At 36.7% G+C, this 10,810-nt stretch overlaps 1 protein-coding gene across 1 annotated transcript in view; it reads left to right on the plus strand.

The window, feature by feature from the left end:
- The window catches only part of MRPL1 (mitochondrial ribosomal protein L1), a 57,017-nt gene extending 46,604 nt beyond the window's left edge, over window positions 1–10,413 (plus strand). The window contains exons 8-9 of the mRNA XM_061191513.1: window positions 8,749–8,830; window positions 10,252–10,413. Coding sequence (XP_061047496.1) covers window positions 8,749–8,830; window positions 10,252–10,370 — 201 coding nt within the window. The 3' untranslated portion in view covers window positions 10,371–10,413. The remainder of the gene's footprint in view (window positions 1–8,748; window positions 8,831–10,251) is intronic.
- Window positions 10,414–10,810: the final 397 nt, after the last annotated feature.

Raw genomic sequence — 10,810 nt, forward strand, 5'->3', positions numbered from 1 at the left:
CATCGGCGTCTCAAAAGGAAAGGAGGAAGTATTGTGCAGAAAATTACTTTTTTAAAAAATGGCAAGATTATGGAGAAACTCTCATACATTGATGGTTGGAATAAAAAATAGTACAGCCACTCTAGAAAACAGTTTGATAGTGTCTTGTAAAGCTAAACATACGTTTACTGTAAGGTCCACCAATCCCATTCCCATAGAGTTGAAACATTTGTGGTGAAATCAAAACTTAACGTTCACACAAATATCTGAACACAAATATTTATAGGAACTGTATTGATAATCATCAAAAGATGGAAAAAACTCAGTTATCCTTCTATGTGTGAATGGATTAAAAAAAAAAAACATGTGGTACGTCCGTATAATGGAGTATGACTCAGTGATAAAAAAAGGTGTGAACTATTGATAGACACAACAATTTAGGTCAGTCTCAAAAGGTTACATACTGTAACCTGAGTGAAAGTATCTCAAAAGGTTACATACTGACACCAAAAGCACAGGTAACAAAAGAGATAAATTGTATTTTATCAAAACAAGACTTTTGTGCATCAAAGGACACTATCAACAGAATAATATGGCAAGCCACTGAATGGCAGAAAATATCTGCAAACTATATATATACCTGATAAGAGACTTGTATCTAAAATATATAAAGTACGCTTTTTTTTTTTTTAAATTAATTAATTTATTTTTGGCTGCGTTTGGTCTTCGTTTCTGTGTGAGGGCTTTCTCCAGTTGCGGCGAGCGGGTGCCACTCTTCATTGCGGTGCGCGGGCCTCTCACTGTCGCGGCCTCTCCCGTTGCGGAGCACGGGCTCCAGACGCACAGGCTCAGTTGCTCCGCGGCATGTGGGATCCTCCCAGACCAGGGCTCAAACCCGTGTCCCCTGCATTGGCAGGCGGATTCTCAACCACTGCGCCACCAGGGAAGCCCTATAAAGTACTCTTATAACTCAATAATAAAAAGATAAATAAAGTGAGCAAAGTATCAACATACATTTCTCCGAATAAGATATACAAATAGCCAATAAACACATGAAAGATGCTCAGCATCATTAGCCATCAAGAAAATGCAAATTAAAACCAAATGAGATGCTGCACTACACCTACTGAAATGGCTGTTACCAAAAAAACAGAAATTAGTGTTGGCGAGAATGGGGAGCATTGCTGATGGGGATGTGAAGTGGTACAGCTGCTGTGGAAGATGGTATGGCGGTTCCTCAAAAAATTAAACAGAATTACCATAAGATCCATCAATTCCACTTATAGATATATACCCCAAAGAATTGAAAGCAGGGACTCAGAGAGGTATATGTATACCCATGTTCATAGCAGCATTGTTCACAATAGCCAAAAGGTGGAAGCAACCCAAGTGTCCATCTAAGGCTGGACGGATAAACAAAATGCGTATGTACATACAGTAGAATATTATTCAGCTTAAAAAGGAAGGAAATTCTGACACTTGCACTTCCTACACTCTAAGGACAAATATTATATGATTCCAGATGTGATATGAGGTACCTAGAGCAGTTAAGTTCATAGAAACAGAAAGTAGAATGGTAGTTGTCAGGGGCTGGGGGTTGAAAGGAATGGGGAGTTAGTGTTTAATGGGTACAGACTTTTAGATGCAGGAGATAGAAAGAGTTCTAGAGATAGATGGTGGTCAGAGTTGTACAACAATGTGAATGTACTTAATGCCAATGAACTGTATACTTCAGAATGGTTAAAATGGTAAATTTTATGTATATTTTACCATAATTTTTTAAATTATGGAGGAAAGAAAACAAAGGTTACGTATAATTATTCCATCTGTATGACATTTTTAAAGAGATGAAAAGTTGCCAGGGATTAGGAGTGGCTAAGAGAGGCCACATGAGGGATGAGGAAGGATTTTTTGGGTTCTGTGTCCAGTACTGTGGTAGTAGTTACTCAAATATATGCAGGAGTTAAAATTTATAGAACTGTACACCCCCAAAAAGGTTACTTTTACTGCCTTTCAATTCAAAAAATATAATTAAATATATATATAAGCCTGTAACAACATAATTAGCTGTTAGGACCCATGGTGGTGGAGGGATGTGGAGGTCTGGGTCTATCCCTCAGTACCAACAGTGAGAATGGTTTTTATTTTGTTTCGGGGAAACGTGAAGAAATAAAGTATGCCTTGTCATTTATAGCATCTTAAAGGACTGGTTTTATAGTTTAAAATGCTAAACTAAAACTAGTTTGTTTGTTTGTTTTTTATCAACAGGTGATAACATGCACATAATAATAATATTTGAAAAATACTGAATAGCATAAATAAGAATATAAACGTTATTTTAAAATTGCAATTGGTAACATTTTAGTGCTTTTCATTACTGCTCTTTCTCTATGCATGTATTTGTGTGTGTGTGTAGCAGAGCAGAAACCTTATTCAGAAACCTTGATGAAGGAATGGAAAAGGGAAGCCTCGAGCCCTAAAAACACCTTCTCCCTGAGGGGAGAGGAGTAAATGAATTTTAAGGGTTAGGAGGCAGGCATTTCATCAGGGCTCCAGGAAAGGGGAGGAGATTTCCAAGGCACTATGCATTTATTTTTTATGTAATTGCTGTCATACTATATATTGAGTTTTCTATTCTCGTTTCCTTAATTACTGTATCTTGAATATTCTCCGAAATCATTAAAATTCTTACAAAGTATTATTTTCATAGCTGTATTGTGGATATATCGTAATTTATTCAATTTTACTCCTTTTCTTGGGCATTTAGATTGTTTCCAGTATCACTCATTATTATAACCATGATTCCTATGAACATAAATTCACATAAATTCTCATGTGCACAGAATACAGTCTATGTGTAAATGTACAGCTCTATTGAAAAGTCTGAATTTAGTGGAGTACAAACATGAAATAGTCTTCTCCATCCCCTGATTCCAAGTGTGCCATGTACAATTTTTCTTCTCTGTTATGCACAGGCATGTTAGGTGACAGGCATAATTCTAGTGGCTCTCAGTAATTAAAAGTGCAGTGAGATTCAGTTCAAAACTGTAATCTCATATCCAGAGATTTTCCTTGTTCAATTTGGAACCAGGCTTTTATAGCTCGTGATCTGAAGCAGGGAGGGCTTAGTAAAATTTCACTCACCTTCTCCCACTCTAGACTGTAGAGTGCTGCAGTGACTTGATTCAGTTCTAAATACCTCACCCCACTCCCTGTTCCAGGCCTAATTCTTCTGTGGTAGAGGCTTAGCAAAGGGAATAAGGGAGAAGAGGCAACTGCCCCGTCTTATCTGCCTGTGTTTGTGGTCCCTGCTTTGGTTGTTGCCACTTCTCTGGCCAGTGGCCAGCTCGTACTGATTTGATGTCCTTCAAGCATATGTTCAGCAAGCTAGTATCTTCTTCTGGCAGTGCCCCCAGTCTCTACACAAGAGCCTCTTGGAGCCTTGCCTCTTGGCCTGCTTCTACTTAGCATGGTTGTTGATTATGGTGAGAACTTTTTGGCCTTAATTGTTGGCATCCTTCTTTAAAATATAGGGCACGCACTGCATGCCTTTTTTGCTTTCAGATTTAGGCCCTGGTCATCAGTCCTGAAGAAACTTCCAGAAAGGCCCCATGCAACATCTTGTTTCAAGTGCATATATAAAATTTATGGCATTTGTTGAAACAGTTGCTAAGCATTTTTCCTACTTTTATTTTAAATGGCAGTGCAATTCTTAGCTTGACAAAACATTTTTTTGCCTCATCTGCATAGTAGATGCATTGTAGGATACCAAAAGTCTATCAGCACCCAACAAAGCTTTCTGTTAAACACAACAAAACAAAAATCTTTCCTGCTTTAGCAAAAAGTAATGGTTTCTTTTGCCCATTCACTTTCTCAGACATCCTTTGGTCTATCTTCCACACCAGAGGTCTGCAAACTGTGGCCTGTGGGCCACTTCCAGCTCTCCACCTGTTTTTGTAAGTAAAGTTTTCTTGAAGCACAGCTGTGGTCATTTGTTTATGTATTGTCTATGATGACATTTGCACCACAACAGCAGAATTGAGTATTTGCGACAGAAACCGTTAGGCCTGCAAAGCCCAAAACATTTACTGTCTGACCATTTACAGAGAAAGTTTGCCAACTCCTGTTTTACAGCCTTCCTCTAAAATTCTTTCTAAAACGTAAACCAGAAATACCATTTGTCTGCTTAAAAACATTAAGTAGCTTCTCACTGTTGACAGAATATATTCTAAAATCTTTAGCTTTACATTCAGATCTTTTTATAATTTAGTGTCAAATCACTATGTCAAGTTCAAATTCAGGATTTCCTGTTATGTTCAGTGATGCAGCTTGAAGTCTAGAGTTACAAATTGGCAGCTTACAGGCTGAGTTTGGCCCCCAGACTTGTTTTGTTTTATTGATTCAGCATTTAAAAACTAGATGATGTCACATAGAAATCCAGATTTCTAGTTGTTTTTCACCAGTCAAGAGTTCTGTTAAACCAGCCTCAGAGCCCTCAGTGTAACATTCTGTTAGCACTGAATGGCTGCTGCCTCTTCCCTATGGAGCAGTGCTCTCCACCTATGCACAGCCTGTGTCCCGTGGGTCCTGGGTGCACAGGCACTCAAGCCCAGTCCTCTTCAGTCATGCATGTCACCTGCTCTGGCCACTGTGGCCATTTGAGTTTGCAACCCTGGGCCTGGATGTAGTGAGCTGCCTTCTGGGCACCCGATCCCCCTGTTCTCACATTACCTCTTGCTGCTCCATCTGCCTAGAAGACCCTCTTTGTCCTTCAGAATTCTTCATCCTTTAAGACTCAATTTAAATATAGCCTTTGTGAAGCCTTCTCTGTCAAAGTCAGTCACTTCTTCCTCTCTACCCTTGTGGCACTTTGTTCATGTGATTAGAGTAGCACCTGTCATGTTGTATTTTAGTGACCAGATGGGAAGCTCCTTGACGGTAAGGTTTGTATCTTACTCATCTTTCTGTTCCTAGTCCCCAGCATGTTGCTCCACAAAGAGTGAAGGCCAAGTAAATGTTGCTGAATTGTATGCTGTTAACATCTAAAAACTGGGAAGGTAGGAAAGGATTCATTAGGTGGAAAGAAAAATTCATATTTTTCCCACTTAAATGTATATTCTTTCCCTTTCAGTATTTCACTTAGTTTCCTCTTTTTCTCCCCTTAGTTTATAACCAACTCTTTTGTGTTTCCCAGACAAGTGACACTTCAATTTTCATAAGGATTACCAACACTTACTAGCTGTGTCCAGGGTCACAAGCTAGTAAATGGTGGAAATGGGGTTCAGAGTCACATTTCTCTGCCTTTAGAGCTCATGCACATAGCTGCTGGGCCACTCCTTATCATGTGGGTGCTTTTGAATAAGTTACAAAGTTTTCTAAGTCTCAGTTTCTAATTGTAAAAGAGGAATGGTAATGGTTCGCATCTTTAGGATACTTGGGAGAAATGAATGAGAATATCTATGTAATGCTTAGAACAGAGTTTGCCTTAGAGTAAGCACCCAATAAATAGAGCTGCTCTAGTATTATTATTATTATTACTACTGCCGCTGCCGCTGCTGCTGCTGCTGCTACTACTACTACTACTACTAATACTACTATTACTTAATGTTGTATAGGAGATACACAGACTGTCTCGTCTTCCTTTTCTTGGTTTAGACTTTCAGGAGTCAAGGGAATTGAGTATTGGCCCACCTGCAGAAACCATTGCCAGGCTACCCTTTTTGTAACCCTAGAACATTGCACTTGGAAGGAGTTTTGGAGGTCAGGTGTTCTAACAAGTGCTTATCCAAAGCAGCAGTCCTCTCTGCAGTTCCCAGCTAGAGATGATCAGTCATCTAGAGGCTGTTACAACATTTACAGTGACACAAGCTGGCCACTTTAGGTGGAACATGTGATTGTTTAAAAACTGTGCACACATACTTTGCTTTTTCTTTGTTATTTCTGTCCTCTGTAAAATGTAGAAAATTAAGTTGAATCCTTTTTCCATACTGTTGTCCTTAGTCGTTCAAAGTATTTGAGCCGAATTAAACAGCGACACTGGTGGTTCTCAAAGTGTAGCCCTTTTAACTGAGCCCCTTTCCTCAGGAGCCTTTCTTCTCTCTTCCCCTTTCTTTTAATCAAAGAATCCTTGAAGACCCTAAAAGCATAGGCTAAAATTTTTGTGTGCCTGTGTGCATTTTTCTGGAGCAAGGTTTGATAACCCGAAAAAAGTTTAAGAATCACTGTCTTAGACACTCTCATGACTGTAGTTTGTCCTGCATATGTCTGCATCTCAAAGGGACAAACAATGGTTAAGAACCACAGTTTTTTAGTTTTCTCATAATGGTAGAGAGTGATTGAAGACAAAGGTTAGGAATTGCATAGAAAGAGGAAAATCTGAGAGTTAAAGCAAAGAGGTATAGTTCAGCTGTATCGATTGAGCCACCACCCTGACATCTTTGGGAAGTCTTCCATCTAGTCTGCTTAGGGAATTATTTCTGATATAATAAGGATGTTAAGCAGAAGGGAGGATTCAGTAAATCAGTCTTTTCTTAAAAACATTTATGCTACAGAACAAGGAATAACTATTTTGCCCTGTAGTGGACAATCACTTTAGCTAAACATAGGTACTGTTGTGACTATTATATATTCAAATACACACATATGTACACACAAAAATACAATGCTTAACATAGTTCAATATTGCCTTCAAGGTCAACCCGTTCCACTCCCCCTGCCCCCACTTTTTTCCTGCTTTGCCAAGTCTAATGCTCTGCTATTGAGAATCTAACAGATAATATATCCTCAAAATGGTCCTCCTTACCTTTGTCAGGCCACAAAATGTTACGGTGTGGAAAAGCACTACTGGAAGAACAGAGCAACTGAGATATAGATGGAGAAGCTTGTAAATGTTGCTTACCTGAGTTATCTCTAGATCATTGTCGGCCCAAATAAATTTCCTATGCAAGTTTTGATAAAATGCATGCATACATTTGTTTTTTACATAGCTATCTTGTCATCGGTAGTCAACTGTGTAACCAAAGTTATGCCCATAAAATATATCTTTTTCATAATTTTACAAAATATCTAAAAGAAAAAGTAAAATGAGGTATTATGGCTAAAAATATATTTTAAGATTCAGTAGAGGACATAGTACTGATAATTAGAGGTGCTAAAATTTGGACAGAAGTGTAAACTATATTTTAAAACAATTTGTATATTTTAAAACTTAATGAAACCATTGAAGGCATCTGTTTTGCCTTTCTTTTTTGTTCTTGTTGTTTGTTTTTTTTGTTTTGCATTTCTAAAGCCTATGTTGTTAGTTTATTGTAGGAATGGCAATATAAGTCTGCAGAAAGTACAATTACAAAAATCTGAGAAGTTTAGTATATACAGTCCAACAGTATAGCTTGTAACTATCAAGGAAGATATATTGGACCTCTTGCTTTTTCTTGTATCTATTGCTTTCCCAAATCTAAGGTAGGTATAGGTCTTTACAAAGGGTAAAGGAACTCCTTAGAGCTGTGTTGGTTACTTCAGTTGATAATAGAAAAGAGGACATTTTGAGGGAAAGTGGAGAATTAAGAGAGGAATGAAAGGACACATGTTGATACTCTTGGTGTTTTGTTTTGTTTTCTTCTTTTTACCATAGCAAATGTAAGGTGCCCTGTCTGTCAGTGAACTACTTACTTCAATACAACTTAAAGTCTATAAGTTCTATGGATTTAATAAGGAGAACTAAGCATTGCTTGATTTTTTCCCTCTCCAAACTCCCACTTGTGGATTGGCATAAAGTGAAAATTCCTCCGGTAATGCCCAAACCTTCTCATTTAGGGTTTAGTACTGCATCATGCCTAAGTGAATGTCGAATAGATGTTGTCTGATGATGATGATAATAATTTGTTTCAGGAGGAATTCTCTTTATGCTTATGTACCACATTTCTCACAATGGTCTCAAGAGTCATTGGAAAATAGAATTCTTGTTTGAACTCTTACTGTCTAATTTTTGCCAATTACACTATTAATAAGTTTTATATGAATTTTAAAAACTGGATTCATTTGGCAAAGTGCAAAATCCTCTAAACATAAGAATGCAATAGAACTGATTTTAACTGGTATATTTAAGAAGAATAACATGCACTGAATTTGAATGATAAACTCAAGGACTTTCCAAAGATGTGTGCTGGGTTTAGGTGTTTTATGAATAGGGCTCATTCACTATATACTTACTTACTGTAGCTTTTACTAAGTAGCAGGATAATTGTTACTGCAGAGTTAGAGTGTTAGCATAGCATCTTGAAAATGTCTCTGTGTGGGATATGTTATTTGAATGTGTGTTGTCAAGTAGTTTCATTTTGGACTTTTGAAAGCATGAACTTCTAAATATTTTCTTAGTTTCTTTTAAAAAATAAACAAATAACTTGAAGAAAGAATATCACTAATTCCTTGGTGATAGGGAAGGGGTGGGGGGAATGGTGTATTCTGCCGCAGGATATGCTTTGGGGAAATTACTTGGAATTCAAGGAATCGCAAGTGGAGCAACTTTAAAACACTTTGCTATAATGTGTTCTAAAAGGTAATTAAGTCTTGACATGTAAAGACATGTTAATGTAGTATTCTGAAAAAAGAGTTATGGAAGTTTTTTTCTTTCACAGTAGGGTCTCCTAATACATAATTTGCACTAGTTGAATATTTGAAAAAACTGTCTGGAACAACTACTGATACAGTTACCAAAAATTGTATTATCATCTCACTTTCACGTCATTAACGTTATATATCCTTTTCTTTCAGCTGGATATGTCAAGTGACCAGATAGCTGCCAATCTGCAAGCAGTTATCAGTGAAGTTTGTAGGCAAAGACCACTGAATTTGGGTAAGTGGTTCTCTGGGGTAGACTTCCTTGTAGCTCTGTGATACTTTAAAAATGTAAAATATTAAGAAAACAATCCAGTTAATATGCAACTGCAATAACAATAATATTTCCAGGGATTAAAGAAATACAATTTAATTCTCCAAAGGATTCCTAATGACCTTATTAAGAAGTTGTAGTTGTTTGGAGAGGAGACCTCTTTAACATTAATAAGGAATACATCGTGAAACCTTTATAAATTCCCACATTATTTCTACCATTAAATGTAATAAAGTTTGAAAGAAAACTGTAACGGATTGCCTTAAACTTACTACAATAGTGTTTAAGCAGAAACTAAAGTCATTTATGAGATAGATGGTATTTTGAAGCCAGACCATTCACTTTGTCACTGGTACTAGCAGTTGGCTTTCTTAATCTTATTTATTTTAGAAAAGAAACAAGGTTTTTAATCATGTCACAAGAATCACTATTTATAAATGGGGTGATTCATGGAGAACAGTGAAATTTGATGTGGAAGCTGTGTCATAGGCTAGGAACACGTGTAGTACCCACTGCATTACCTGCCATTCACAGTCCTTCCTCAGGCAAACGTGTTCTCTTTCCGCTGGTTGAAAGCAAGCAAGAGTCTGTAACCCTCAATTGACTATGCACTTACAGGCTTACCATTATAGGAATCTGTCATGTTTCATTTTATAAACCAAGTGTATAATTAAAACACAATCTCACGTTATGTTTAACCTTCTTTGGGAGTTAAACACACTGGTGAATAAATACCTCATTTGTTAATTCTGTTGTGCTAGATATGACCATAGTACTTAGTGATTGTATGTGTATAGATTCTTCTCTTTCATGGAGAACTTTGTTTTGATTATAGGAGCCTCTGAACCTATATCAGGAGTAGAATGATGAACAGTAAATCTCTAAAAACAATGTAGTTATCTTCTCTTTGCCATTTTAAGAGAAATGGGTCCCTTAACATTGTTCTTATGAAAGGCTTTTTAATTTTTAAGGAATTTTACTAAATGTTTGGTAACACAGAGTTAGCATCTGTGCTGACTGTTTTAAATAAATATTTAGAATCTTGCCATCAATGTAAATATCATCACCTGTTCCCTTTACTGTTGACTTTGCAATGAAATAAATTCTAGGTGATCACCTTCTGAAAGAGAGAAATGAATTATTAGTGAATATGTGTAGTTTCATCTATAAATCTCTAATATACTATGGTACAGCTAGTTTGTCTTCTACTCTAGAAATGAAGCGATCTTCCCTTTGTTATAATTCAAAATAATAGTTCAGTAATATCAGTACTTTTCAAGTGAAAAGGTAACACGAGTCCTATAAAGTTTCTTGTTGTACGTTTGTATTTGCTCATTAGGTATCTGTGGAATAAAATGAAAATTGATTCTTGTCTTTGTTTTCAGGACCCTTTGTGGTACGTGCTTTCCTTCGAAGTTCAGCAAGTGAAGGTTTGTTACTAAAGATCGAGTCATTATTGCCTAAAGAAGTAGAACCCAAAGAAAGTGACAAAAAAGTTGCCTAAATGTGTTGCATTGAGAAATTATTTTCAGTGGATCAAGAAACAACAGAGAAAATTAAAAACTGTTTAATTTCTAAGTTTGGTGTCTTGTTATTTCTTGATCATCATACTTGAAAGTAAATTTTAACACTGGAAAATCTTATAATACTTTCAAAACTAAGAAAATAAAATTTGCTCTGTGTCTGAACCTAACTTTTAGATCCTGTTAACTTTTCTTCCTTAGTATTCAGATTCTACAATCTGGTAATTACAGCAGCAATTTCTAGCTTAATAACTTTCCCTTGAGAGCCATACCATCTGAGGGAAAAGTAACGTCCTCAGTTCCCATAAGACAGAGAATGGCAGAATCATGAGCTACATCACAAATATGACTATTTTCTAAAGAAAAAATATGGAAAATCTTCATTCTAATAATTCCTTAATGTCTTTTGTGATAGCATGAA

Source organism: Eubalaena glacialis, chromosome 5 (assembly GCF_028564815.1).
Source record: "Eubalaena glacialis isolate mEubGla1 chromosome 5, mEubGla1.1.hap2.+ XY, whole genome shotgun sequence".
In the NCBI taxonomy this organism is placed as follows: Eukaryota; Metazoa; Chordata; class Mammalia; order Artiodactyla; family Balaenidae; genus Eubalaena; species Eubalaena glacialis.